The 14,116-nt window shown below is 37.1% G+C and overlaps 2 protein-coding genes and 1 long non-coding RNA gene across 5 annotated transcripts; 2 read left to right on the top strand and 1 right to left on the bottom strand.

Moving 5' to 3' along the window:
- Positions 1-444: 444 nt before the first annotated feature.
- Positions 445-2,500, top strand: tcf24 (transcription factor 24). 2 transcript variants are annotated; one of them, XM_065259017.1, is made up of 3 exons: positions 445-854; positions 1,147-1,604; positions 1,799-2,500. In XM_065259017.1, the coding sequence occupies exons 2-3, from the start codon at positions 1,164-1,166 to the stop codon at positions 1,898-1,900; spliced, it is 543 nt and encodes a 180-aa protein (XP_065115089.1). In that variant the 5' UTR covers positions 445-854; positions 1,147-1,163; the 3' UTR covers positions 1,901-2,500. The 2 variants fall into 2 exon arrangements, with proteins under 2 accessions (XP_065115089.1, XP_065115088.1); XM_065259016.1 differs by lacking the exon at positions 445-854 and having other exon boundaries at positions 1,107-1,604.
- A 703-nt stretch (positions 2,501-3,203) lies between these two features.
- On the top strand, positions 3,204-8,618 carry LOC141281414 (uncharacterized). Of its 2 annotated transcripts, none has more exons than XR_012335714.1 (7): positions 3,204-3,277; positions 4,247-4,295; positions 4,532-4,587; positions 5,605-5,661; positions 5,967-6,025; positions 6,280-6,340; positions 8,476-8,618. It is a non-coding gene; the product is annotated as an uncharacterized lncRNA (long non-coding RNA). The 2 variants fall into 2 exon arrangements; XR_012335715.1 differs by having other exon boundaries at positions 5,967-6,020.
- Positions 8,619-8,783: 165 nt separating this feature from the next.
- mcmdc2 (minichromosome maintenance domain containing 2) lies at positions 8,784-13,614 on the bottom strand. Its single transcript, XM_065258259.2, has 12 exons — positions 13,495-13,614; positions 12,843-12,902; positions 12,565-12,760; positions 12,348-12,470; positions 12,122-12,223; positions 11,487-11,615; positions 11,166-11,400; positions 10,873-11,078; positions 10,615-10,781; positions 10,083-10,262; positions 9,822-9,964; positions 8,784-9,090 (listed from the first exon to the last, which is right to left on the bottom strand). The coding sequence occupies exons 1-12, from the start codon at positions 13,612-13,614 to the stop codon at positions 8,946-8,948; spliced, it is 1,806 nt and encodes a 601-aa protein (XP_065114331.1). The 3' UTR covers positions 8,784-8,945.
- Between the last annotated feature and the right edge of the window lie 502 nt (positions 13,615-14,116).

Here is a 14,116-nt window from a genome sequence, read left to right on the forward strand (position 1 = left end):
AAAAACAATGTTTATTAAGAACAGTCTAAGATATACATGTTATGAATAATTCCATTCATTAATTCTCCCACATCTCCGTTTGGAAAACAGAATGATTAATTTAGGAGTCTCACAAGAATTTCCGCATGCTTGCCAGTTGATTGCAGTGTTTAGAGTTTATTTATTGGCTATGTACCAGGAATTAGTTGCCGATATCTACAGGTCAAAATATTAAAAATATATTTTCTTTATAAATTGAAACATCATCGACAGCAAGGTGCATTTAACAAATGCATCTCATCATGACTAGAATTGAAATGACACGTTTGGCAGCTTCAGGAGTGTTGAATTTTTGCACAAAACGTGAATTGTTAACCACATCAGAATTCACAAAAAAAGACAAAACTGGAAAGATAGAAATGATGCATTCTTGTCTGAACCATACTCTATGCATTTTTTAAAAAGTTGTAGCTTATAGTTTATACACAGCAATGTGAACTTGTGCTAAAATGCTGCCTCTGGCGTTTGAAAATGTACTGTGCCCTCCTACCGATGTGAACGAAGAGAACAGCGCAAGTTGCCAGAGTGTTAAAGGCTCGTGATTAATTGCACAGGAGTGAAACACTTGTCAGCTCGTTGTGTTGTCCAATAAATTAGAGGCTCGTGAGACTTCACGCACTCATTCAGGTGAGGACCCTGCATGCGCGCGGATATACGTATTTTATCACGACTGCTCATATATATGTTTTTGCAACGGGAAAAGGACTATTATTTTCCTACTTGAGTTTTGCCAAGCAGTGCAACGAGGCTCAAAGAGAACAAGTTTTAATGCCTTGACGTGTGTTTTTTAGGACAGCACTTAAACGACAATAGAGGTATGATTTATTTTTTATTTTAGTAACTTTAACGCAATAAATAAGAACTTTGTATACTTAAATTGTCTGTTTGTATACTTAAAAACTACAGACAATTTAAGTTTTACAAATTTTAACTACAGAATAACTGCATGAAATTATTTTATTAAAACTTTTTGCTCACTTAATTTATTTTAATTTTTATAAATGAATTAGCATGCATTTATGACATTTTGTTTTTACTCAAATATGTTTTGCATAAGTGCAATACAGCTTATTAAACACATGCGTTGTTCGACCTGTCATTATCCAGGCTATACAGTCATTTCAATGGTCGGAAGGCAAGCGATCCGTATGGATGCTAATGGTTCTGTGACAGTTATGGATGACAGTCCCGCATCTAGCCCTAACTCAAGCCCCAGTCCTGACACCCTCTCCGCGGAGGGCCGGAGCGCAGAGGCCCTGTCTCGCTCCAGGGTGGTCCCGTCCAGCGCCCTTGCTGCTAGAGGGCGACCCGCAGCAGCCAACGCGGCGCGTGAAAGGAGTCGCGTGCAGACCCTCAGACACGCGTTCCTCGAGCTACAGAGAACATTACCGTCTGTGCCACCGGACACCAAACTCTCCAAACTCGACGTCTTGATATTGGCAACCACATACATAGCACATTTAACGAGAACCTTGCAAGAAGAGGGCATGGAAGAGGGGGACAACACAAAACAAAATGAAGCTTTAAACTCTCTTAAAGGCGATGGTTACTTACATCCTGTGAAAGTAAGTGTTTAATTTATTTTCCATATTGCTATGTAGACATATTTAAGCATGAACTTTCAGTTTATGGTAATGTCTTCCAGAATAGTTTACTTCATATAGCCATAATTTTTGTTGAGAAAATTCAGATTTAAGAATAAAATTGTCCAATTTATGAAATGTGTAAATTCATAATTATAGGGTATTTTGTCTTTCAGAAATGGCCAATGCGTTCAAGATTATATGTCGGTGCTACTGGCCAGTTCCTGGGTAACTCAAATGAAAATCAAGGGGCGTCTTCATCGTCATCAAAAACATAAATCTTTGCACATGACTTTTTAATAAATGAAGGTTAAAGTTGGACTTTTGGAGATCCCCAAAACAGGAATTTTGATGCACAAATTGTTCAGTTACAGTTTATAAAATGTAACAAGATTGTGGTACGCGGAAAAATACAATTCTCTTCATGGTTTCACATTGAAAGGAGAAAGCTGTTACAGTGAACTGTGCCATATTCAGACAAATGGATGTCCATATTAATTTAATTATTTCAAATTTGTAAATAAGATTAAAATATTAAACAAATTGTGTGTTTTTTCCTGACTTAAAAAAAAAAGGTCAGGATCTTTGTTTAGACTTCTGTTCTCTGCAGTTCTGTACTTGTTGGTTATACATTGTACTCAGAAATTCCGTGTGTTGCGTTAATGAGCTGTCATGCTTGAACTGTTGGCTATGCACTTTCTGTTACAACATTTGCACTAAAGGCATGTGTGAATAACTTAACATTCGTCATGTGAAGTGGTCTGTCAGAATCACAACAAAATATCGTGATCCCTTTTCTTTGGTCTTCCTTTTTTCACGTGAATGGTTGTGTATATGTGGAATGGACAATATAAATAAAAAAAATCTTGAAATTACAATGGTCTCAAGATTATTATTAATATTATTTTAACTAAACTAAACTAAACACTTCATAATTTTATGGCAATACTGGGTGTGTTCTTACAAAAACTTTTGGAAATTAGGCATTTCACATACAGTAAATGGCGCATGTCTTGACAATAATTTTGTTTTTATTTTAATCTAATGCGTTGGAATTAAAAAGTCTTAAAGCTCATGCAGTTGCAGCATGCCGTGAAATTTCTCATGGACAGTAAAAACAGTACAACGTGTAACTAAAAGATCCTGTCAAGCACGGTAAAAATTGAACTTTTAGTTATGCACCATTTGCTCATTTAAAAAGTTTTGTGAATTCAAGTTCTATTATTATTTTTAGCCTACATTTTTATATTTCTGCATCTCTCAAAAATATTTTTCTTGTGTTTTAGCTGTATTAATTTTAAAGAATAAAGTAGCTTATAATAATAAAATGAGAGCTTACAGAGATCCTACATCAATCATTTATTTACACGTGTGTCCTATTAAAACAATAAGAGGATCATCCTTTAAATTTAAATTTTATTGTGTTGCAATGTTTATACATGAATGTGTAAATAAAAATATACTAAAGCAAAATACATAATGCGTATTATGCTTATCACTGTAGCTTTATCAGCGCACTCACTTTTGCTTCAAGTGATCTGCGCATGTGCTCACATGAGGAAGTTCCCTTTAAAAGTAAAATGCGCATGCGCCGCATCCCTTTTCCTCTCCAAGCGGGTTAGAAAGCGGCTGTGCGCTCCAAGTTGTACCTCGAGGTAAACATATATTTCGTTTAATAATGGTAATGATCACATTTTTAATAAGGTTCTCACCCGAAATATCGGTACTTCTGTAGTGATATTTGATGCCATCGTGTAAAATCAGAATCTCGTTTGCTAAAGCTGCAGACATCTAGGTTTGGCCACGTGGTTAACGTTGCAAGCATGTTGCACAGCAAGCGAATAATGTAAATTTAACTTGTACATAATAAATTTTATGACCAAAGTTACTGATTTAAATCATTTTGTGCAAGTATTTTTAGCTTTTAAAAAGCGAAATTTAAGATTTTTGCACTAACCGGTCATTTTTCTTTAGTGATGAGTCATTCGGTGCCATGATGCTTGTTGTTATCCCTGTAATTGTGTTTTTACTACCTTTTAAATCGGTATTAGGTCTGAGTGATCAATAGTGTATATTGTCAAGGTGAGCCAATTCACGTGATTTGAGATCATGTTGTAATCATGACGCATCCTAGAAAGAGTTTTCTGTATCCCAGGAGGACCGCTATAAATCATTTTGTCAGTTGGGTGTCCCATTTCCAATGATAAATTGCCCCTTTGCCATTTACTCTGCTGTTGGTAGGACTGTGCTCTGTCCGGGATAGGTCTGCTGTCCCATGTGTGGCCTTCCTAGTTTAGGAATGGGCTTTATGTGACCTGGATCGGGTAATCAGGGCATTGATTCACTGGAGGTGCTGTGGTCTTGGTAAAGGTCCTGACCTTGAGTTGAACTAGCATTGTCCAGGTTTTTGTGCTGGTGTGGGATGGTCTACTCTCAAGCTGTGTTACATGTGCCCTTTAACCTCTAGTTCATCAGTCATCTTTTTGAGTCATTTATTGGCTCTTCCCTCAGTGCTCTTTATACAAGGCAACACAAAATCAATAGACTAAACACAAGATGGGGTAATTAATGACCATTTTCAGGGGAACTGTCTGTTACATTTATATCATAATTTTTACCCACAGATGTACGAGATGATGTTTGTCGCAGACAGTGAAGAGGACAATTGTAAAGGTATCGCGCTACAATTCTTTAAAAGATGTATTCAAAACGTGATTTGGAAGCAGAATTGTCTTGTGGGCTCTTCTGCCTGTAGCAATGATGATTTTCATAATTTTGCCGTTTACCCATCAGACCAGATTGGGTTGTTGACACTGTGACTATCTGAAGCAACAACAGAGTAGTTGACTGTCCTGCAACTTAATTTAGGATTGTGTGCTAATGTTTTCATTCTGTTTTTCCTTTATCAGATCAAAGTATTGCTGCTGGAGAAGGGTGACATGAAAATGACATCTTAAGGAATATGGTAATTTACTTTTATTTATGGATTTTATCAGATTCTGCTGATACTGTACCTGTAAAAAAATGTGTGACCCAGACTGTGAAAACCCTGTTAAAGCTATTTTGATGATTTGCTTTATATACAAAATCATCCTCTGTAATGTAAAGAACATTGTTTAAAATAACCTTGATAACTTGAATATTGACTAAGACCACATCAAAGATGAAATTAAGTGTTGATGCTCTCAAAATTAGATCGAGACTTTAGCCTGGATTTCTCAGACCGGGTCACACTGAAGTTAGCCTGGTATAACCAGACTCTCGTACATTCATTTCATTTGTACAGAGAGTCTGGCCACGCTCCATAGCAAAGCGTTACTTCCATTAAGGAGGGTCCATTGTTTAAGTTTAAAACTATTGGATATGCCCAGAGTCACTCAGGATCTGCCAAAGCCAATCGCTAACATGTGGTCGTGACGTATATCATGCACCGAAACCGTCCGGAAACAACAAGTCCGAATAATCAGACAAACAAAAGTTAGCAAACCTGGTTCTTGCTCCGGCTTTAACTTCTGTATATTCGGCAGTTTTGCAACAACGGACCGAATAGCTTTTCTCACGTCTTTCTCCGCTGCCATTACTGAACTACAACTCAAACTGACGCACAACCTCAACGTCATCGTTCTTAGCCACCCCCATCTGTTCGCTGATTGGTCCTGCAGATTTTTGCAGGAGAAAACGAAACTCTATAGAGAAATCCCAGACGTACTGCTGAAGCGAAATGAAAAATAAGCGGAAGCACGTAGGAGGGCGGAGCCAGGCTACACTGAAGTGCCCTTTTTGTTTTTGTGTACAGAATACGTTTTGTTTATTTGAAAATGCTTGTTGCAATGATGATTTCCACATTTATGCCGTTTACCCATCAGACCAAATTGGGTTGTTGACACTGTTACTATCTGAAGCAACAGCAGAGTTGTTGACCGTCTCGTAGATCATTAAGGATTTAATGCTAATGCGTTTCTTTTGTGCTTCTTTCATCCAGGTTGAAGTATTGCCATTGGGAAAGGATGTTAAAAGAATGACATCTAAAGAAAAAATGGTAATTTTTTTGCTATTTAAAATGATTGCTTTATAAACTTTTCTTTGTTTTACTATTAAATCCGATTATGTTGATATTGTAGTTTTGAACAAAATTAAGTACCAGATTTTTATGGATTAGGTAACTATATAGTAGTTTCAAAATGCTTGTTGCAATGATGATTTCCACATTTATGCCGTTTACCCATCAGACCAGACTGGGTTGTTGACACTTACTATCTGAAGCAACAGCTGATTTTTTTTTTTTTCTAAATGTTCTGTGGCTCACTTAGGAGTAACTGCTAATGTGTGTTTTTCTTTCATCAGATCAAAGCATTGCTATTGGGAAGCGTTACAACATGGGAGTGGCAGTTTAAGGATGTAAGGTACATTTCATTGTATCTTTTTTTTTTTAATGTATTGCAGTTTATCCATGAACCAGGTTATGTAAAAATGGCACTTGTATTTTTCAAAAAGCTTGTTGCGATGATGAATTCCACACTTTTACGCCGTTTACCCATCAGACCAGATTGGGTTGTTGACACTGTGACTATCTGAAGCAACAACAGAGTAGTTGACTGCTTGGTAGCACATTTTAAATATTTAATGTTACTAATGCGTTTATCCTCTAATCCCCCAGTCTACCAAAGTAAAATGTTTCCACTGGAGAAGGTTGACATGAGGATTGCAATCTTGGAAAGGTTGGTAATGTTTTAACTTGTTGCTTAATGTTTTTGATGCTGTAACAACTTGGTTTCAAAGTTAACCATCTTTTATAGAGAATGTAGTTGAAGATATTGCAGGAAAATAGCATGCTATGATGAATTCCACATTTTGCCGTTTACCCATCAGACTAAATTTGGGGTGCTGAATCTGTGAGACTGAGCATTTTTAGAATTTAAATACAGGGTTCCCGCGGGGTCTTAAAAAGCCTTAAAAGCATTGAATTTATGAATTTGGAAATAATACCTTAAAAAGACTTAAAAAAGTCTTAAATTTTGATGTCTGGGTCTTAAAAATTGTGCTGTATGTAACTTCTCCATATTGTATTTTTCCTTAAAAGTTTCTTTGTCAACCACATTTTGATTAAATCAGGGATGCAAACACATCGCTTTTCAGCGCCTGCGCCTTTTTATTATTAATGGCATTTTGGTTGCGAGCACATCGTGTCTCTCCCGATGAGTCTGCTGTACGTTCACATGCTCTCTGTTTCTCGATGAATTGGGTGCGACATGAAGCGAGTTCAGCGTAACATGTTTCTGAACTTGAGCAGAGTTGTATGCATAGAGGTTTTCACGGAGGACCGGGTCCGATTAACATTATGTGTAAAACCCGAGTCGATAGGAAAACGGCCGTGATCAGAGTCAGTCAGCGCTAATGTTCACGTGCAGTTTCAAGCTGCGTGCCTCCGTTTCTATTGCGATAACAACTGGCTTGGTTTGAAAGTCACGACCACGCGCTGCACTTTCTTTCTCCGTCCCTTTGTTTAATAATATTCTTATTAATGAACCATCTTTTTATATCTAAAAAGTTTGCTCAAAGATCACAAAGATGGTAGCAAAAAAGCAATGTGAATGTTAATTAAGCCCATTGCACGAGCAAAGCTCAAGCTGACTCTAGATATAAAAAACGCAAAGCTCTAATATAAAGTCACCAGTCACTGGGACAGCAAGTAGACTTTTGAATCTAAAATAATAAGTGGATTAAGCTCTTTTAATCTGCAAGAGAGGAATTAAAAGAGGCACTTTTACTGCTCCTGCTCTATCTAAAAAAGGAAAGAAAACTACATAAACCATAACACACCGATTACATTTATAATCTCTAGACCTGCACTTTCTATCATTAATATACTATACATATTGTATTCAAAAGAGTTTGATAAAAGGGGTCATCTACACAAGTATTGCTTCATATGTCAGTGCAAAAACAGTAAAGTGTTTTGTGATGCTTTGACAAACATTGTCAGCTTTGTTCATTTATGGTTGGATTTATGAAATATAATGTGAAATTAATATAAATGAATGCAGCCAGATGGAAGGCCCTGGATACGTTGCAGGAGGTGGCCAGGAAGAAGAGGAAGAAGGAGTAAAGCAAGAAGAAGTGCTAGATAGTTCAATAAGAGTTTTGGTTTAACATAAAAAATGAAATTGAATATTCCAAATTAATGTCGGCGTCTTTTGATTTTCGAATTTCATTTTTCTCTATATACCTAGGTTGGTAGGGATGGCAGGGGTCTGTGGCAATGTAGCCTAAGTATCTGGATATTTGCCTGGGTGTGAGGGCTTAGATTACCTTTCTCTTTTTTGAACATACATGTGTTTGCATCTCTGTTTGTTTAATAAAGTAGTATAAATAAAGAGTGGCGGATCCAATAATTGAGAACGCAACACAGTCCCGGGTCACAGTACAAAATACTGCGAACACGTGATACCTTCAGTAAATGAAGATCACCACAATCATAGACTGCAACACAACACAGCAACAGGCAAAGGAGAAGTGGGAAAAATCAAAGAAAATCTCAGAAATTCCTTAACAACTTAACATTGTTTGGCAAACTTTCTTGTGGCCTACTGAAAAAAATTTTTCACACTTGCTTGGCGGCTTATAATCTTTTTACCCATTTCACATCGGAAAAATAAATGAACACAAGTTTAAGTATTTTAGTTTTTCTTTGCTGGTAGGGACGTGAAATGGGTATTAATTTTTTATATAAATGGTCTTAAAAAGGTCTTAAAAAGACTTGAATTTAACTTGAAGAAACCTGTAGGAACCCTGTAAATAGGACAAAGCTTAAATGCATATTTCATGTAATAAAATGCCACCTCTGTTTGTTTAGGTTATGGTGCTGGCAGTGCCATTGGATGGATCTGTGGATTACTGATTCAAGACCATTTCATCCTGTTAACACACTTACAATAAAAGTCAATGCAGTAACTAGTTGACACTAAAATAGGTTGTGTGTTGTACCTTGATCCTATTCCTCCACAATGTAGGTTGCATAGGTGTGCACAAAATGCAAGATCTGTTTGCGTAATTCTTCCAAGGTAACATCTCGGCAGTGCAGGGAATCCAGGTCATGGAGAGCACAAGGAAACACTGCTTCGGGTGGAAAAGCAAGCGTAGAGGCCCCTGCGTTCCCAAGACACATTTTCTCATTCCAAACAATAATGCATGCATGCACTGTAACAGGATCTTGACTTTAAAATTTTAATTGTGGTATGACAAATCATCAAATTTAATAAATTAATGCAAACACTCTTTTTGTACTCTTTCTGTATTTTTTTAGATGTTGTACTGTATTGATTGTTAACTTGCATAAAGTAATTGTGGAAACGAACCATGTTTTAGGGTGACTGAACTTTCACACAGCAGTACTGCAATGACTGCATCTTCCTCTAAAACTTGTGTTCTCAGGCTGAGTTTAGCATGGGCTTGAGCCAGAGAAATCCTGCTAGGACCAGAAAACAAAGGAGATGCATTCAGTATAAAATGTTAGCAAATCGATGCTGACGTTTTGGAGCATATCCTTTCAAAATGAACTAATTTTATTATTGGAGAAAATTTGTATGTAACAGAATACATTTACAAAACTAACCATGCTTTTGCTAAAGCTTGCTTCCAATGAGTGCATACTGCTGTATTTACCCCTCGTGTTTGGATTAGTTTGACCTGGAGAGATTTCTCTTACCAAAAATGACATTGCATTGGACTGACATTTAGTGACTTTGTTTGCAAGGATTATAACTGCTCAAATTTATTTTGTTGCTGTCTACTTTTGTTTTAGGATTGTTTTTATTTCATTTAAGGATTTGTTTTGAACTGATAAATTGTAGGCCTCATTGATCTGGTCTTGGGCACCTAAGGTTTTTTTATTAAAGTCAATCAAATGCTCTCCAATGAAATACTGAAGTGCATAAGCTTAGTTTATTTAGGACTGTGATTAATCCGTTTGAAAAGCAAATGCAAAACCCGTTCTTATGAAGAGAAAACAAGTTGACAAAAAAAGATTGAATCCAATATTTGACCATAACATCCAGTGATGGTACAACCAGTGATATGTAAAGTCAGTTGTTCTGGTTTGTCCTATGTGACTACTCCCTCTAGTGGTACAATATGGCAGAACTGGTGGTGATCAAACATTTAAAAGCTAAATCAAATGTATGTTTACTTTGCAGTACTTACAGCAGTTTTATAGAAGTGACTGAAACAGATGAGCGTGGGGTTGAGTCTGATCGAACCCTGCGACTGGCCATGTAATAGCCATGGATCATCTTTTCTGCCTCAGGACTCATTTCCACCTTCAAGTCTCTTGCTTGAGCCAAGAACTAAAGACAAACATAGGCTTTGTCATCAGCTGATGCTGCCTATATTCATGTAAATACATCAAACAACCTATTACTGAATGCGTAACAGCTGAAATATATAATTCATATATTAGTAAACCTTGTTGTAGTCTTGTGTAGTAAATTGCATGCATGCTGGATAAAGGGGCTCTCCTGGGGAGATGGCCTGCCGTAGGGTGTGCACTGTCATGGACAGGAGTAGAGGATCTACGCTCATTTCTCGACACTGCACTAGGAGATCGAATCTCTCTGCGAGCTGACGGGGAACTGAGCCCATTTCCTACATTTATGGTAAATATCTGTCATTATAGGATTAACAAATGTAGTAAAACTATAAAATCTATTGATTGAGAACGCAATAGGGAAATGAAAATCATTGTCAATACAATTTTGAGTAACTGAAGTACAATTGACACAAACAAGCATAAGGAACTCTCCTAAAATAGATTGCATTGTCTGTGGTTTCTGTTCCAAAATATAAAAAGAGGTGGGGTCATTTGCTAAGCGTTCCAGCATTCCTTATACATGTAATCATGGCCTATTTATAGGCATACTTCTAAAAATAAAACTCCCAATTGTTCTCTAAATAAAAGCAAAGTTTTTTTTAAATAACAAGATAGGATGTAACCTACCGCAGCACCCAGCACCACATCATCGCATTTATCTCTTCTCTTGGAGGCGGAGGCAGTATCAGCTATTGCCCAGAAGTTACACTGGATAGGAAAGGATATCTGCTGGTCTACATCATCACCGTACTTTTTCCCAGGAATGAAAACAGACACAGTTCTGCTTTCAAGAGCTGCAGATAATGGAGAAACAGCATAGACATAAAAGCAATCTAGGTTTGTTTACACATGAGTCCATTATGCCTTTGTGGCACATTTATGCACCAGACTGAAGCACATCCATCTTGTCTCTCTTGTAGCACGTCAGGTCTCCCAGAACACAGACTCCTCCAGTTGCCAGCAGAGCTGAACCTGCATGAATGTTGACAGTATCTGCTCCATGTTCATCTTTAGACAGAGATGCCAACAGCTCTCCTGTAGGTGCATGCAGAATGCCACGTGAGGATAAGGGGAGGCTGTATCTCATCAGCCTTCGAAGAAATAGAAATAATATGACACTTTTGTTATAATTAGGACAAATCATTGATGATCGTCATTTAAAGGCAAAAGCGACAGACCTATCAATGATCAATGTGTCGCTAGTAAGAGCAAGCACATCCAGGTGGTTGGGAGCATCTGAATTATCTTCACTTTGCACCAAGCTGAGTAGTAACCCCAGTTTCAGTGTGTTGTACAATCCAGGTGGAATCACAGGAGAACCGAATGAGTTGGCTACAATGGCAGCAAACCTCCATGGCGAACAGGCCGATGCAGCCAGCAGATTCTGAAAGTTGTTGCTAACCAGACAGGGGCCTGTGAACGAGAGATAGGAAAAATTACTTTGACATGTTGAGTATATGGTTGGTTGTTTTGATGACATCACAATAACAAGAGCTTACGTTTGAGGGCCCATGGTTGGACACTGCAAGCTTCTACACTCCATGTAATATTGGGCCACTGGTGTACATGAGCTGGAATCCCCACAATTCGGTACAGATGTCCAATTTTCATGGAGTTACATAGTTCATCTAATTACATTTGGAAAAACAAAACAATGACAGTTGTTATTTGAGAAACATACTCACCACCTATATGGCTGCCAAGAGAAACACTGGTGGCTTTTTTAAACAATGATTCCACTATGAGTTACCTAATGAGTGTACCTTACATTTATTAACATGTATGTTCAGTAACTGGAGCCTGGTGTATTGAATTCCAGACTAATATTAGGTCAACAGCATATGCTAATATAGTCCAGAGAATCTATGACCTCTCATGCTGGATAACTGAAAAACGTTATTGAAGGAGACGGGAACACTCAATCAAACACTTAAGTACACTGTGATTGGATGTGTTTCACCAGTTTATTTATTTTGGCATCATGCTTTTTAAGGAAAATGGGTTAATCAGGGATAAAACCCACAAGCCAACTGGATTACATATTAATGGATCATTTAAAGGTAAAGATTACATCCAATACCATGAGAAGAAAGGAGAAAACATTTAGGATATGAAACAATGGATTTAGTCCTACCTCTTAGAAAAAGGGTGACAGATTGATATCTCAAGGAGGCAACATCGTGAACTCCCCAAACATCCAATGCTCTTACATGAATGAGCTCAACAAGCTGTTTATCTGTATATAATTAAATATCTTGACAGTGAGTATGCATTCTTTATTTATTTTGTTTTAACATTTTGATTTCATGTTATCAATTTTCAAATATAAATTATATTTTGTTTTATTATTGTAGCCTTACCTCCTAATACCCGAGACTTAACATCTTCTTTAAGTGGAGAGGAGCAGAGAAAGCAAAAAAGATCACTTCTTACCGTAGCTGACTCTGTGGCACCTGGTACATGAACTCTAATGTGTTGATACCCTTTGGACAAATTGTCAGATTGAATAAGTTACAGAGAAAGCCCATAAATAGAAAACCTACGCCTACATCTAAAAATATGAATTCTGTTACCTACCTCTTGAGCAAGGGCAGGTCTCTTCTGAGCAAAGAAATCTGGCCCCTTGTGTGTATTTGGTGACACGTGTCATGGCAATTACAAGACCCTCCAAAGCCAAAGGTCTCATTGGACCATACCCACGGGGAAACTCGGAGAGACCCAAACAGTAATTTGGAAAAGGTGGCAAGTGTGTTGGCTTTAAAACAACGTTAACCTAAAAAAAAGCGTATTTGCTTGATGAATTTTAGTCACATAGTGAAATCTGCATATACTAAAACTACAATGCTGTTACATACCTGGTTTTCTGTTTCTATGTGATCAATAAGTGATAGTGTTTTTATGGACAGAAAACAAACCTGAAAAACAGCCAATTTACTTTTGTTTAAAACACAAGGTCGGTACAAAATACAAAATGTAAGTGTTGCCAATTGTTGAACACGTTACAAGTGCTATTTTCTTCAAATCATTTGTTCACATTTTTAAGTCCAGAACTGTGTTGACTTTGGAAAAGAAACTCCTAAATATAAAGGGATCTTTGCAGTGATGCCATGAACCTCTTTTTGTTCCCTGAATAACCTTTTAAAAACATTTCTTTCTTAACATTTCTATAGTCTGTTAAAGTTTTTTCCAAAACAAAGCGGCTCTCAAACTAGGGCCCACAAGATTGTGCCAGGGGGATCTATGACAATTTATAAAATATATGAATTCATCATAAATTCTGTGTAATTAAACCTAAAAAATAAGGCTATTAACCAACAACACATGATTGTATAATTTAATGTTTTGTTATACATTGTATAATTGAATATGTTTTGTTTAATTCCAAGTTTTAAGTTTGGGGGCCATAAAGGGATGGGGGCTCTCGACAAAAACATTTGAACCTTTTAAGTTATTTTTAAGAGTGTAAATTGTTGGGGGAGGCGGTGGGCATTTTGTACAGAAACTCACTGATTGAAAGAGTGAAGTTGCTTTAAGAGGGTTGTGCAGTATACAGTCTCCCAGTGTGGCATCCAGTTCAAGTACATCTGAGGGATTTACATCAAAGCTGAAGCGATACACTGCTTGCATCTGTGCACCTAAAACACATGTTTAATTTACTCTCTTATAAAGATCTGTGTGTTTATTCTCTGATGAAAAACCCATTAGAAACCATCACAGAAATTGGATGTGTTGGTTGCAATGGGAATTATATTCGTTTTAATGAAAATGTATTGTTGAGGTTGAGATAAGCAATAGAATCCCATTAAATCCTACTGAGAAAAGACACAAAACACATTTAAAACATTTTGAACTGGTTTTAGCAGTAAACATGATGGTTCATAATTTTTAATGAAAAACCATAGAATTTGAATTGTTTTCTTAGCAAATTTTACAAATGTGCTTTGTGTTGTTTTTCCATACCGAAAAATCCAGCTAAGACCAACATAAGCTGGAAAGCTGGTTTTAGCTGGACACCAAGCTTGGTTTTAGCTGGTTTTGCGGGTGCAGCGAGCTGCAATAGGTGTTTTGGTCACTTTTTAAGCTGGTCTAGCTGTGTTTTGGAGACTTTATAAGCTGGTCTAGCTGGACT

This window comes from Paramisgurnus dabryanus, chromosome 22, assembly GCF_030506205.2.
Source record: "Paramisgurnus dabryanus chromosome 22, PD_genome_1.1, whole genome shotgun sequence".
NCBI classification, from domain to species: domain Eukaryota; kingdom Metazoa; phylum Chordata; class Actinopteri; order Cypriniformes; family Cobitidae; genus Paramisgurnus; species Paramisgurnus dabryanus.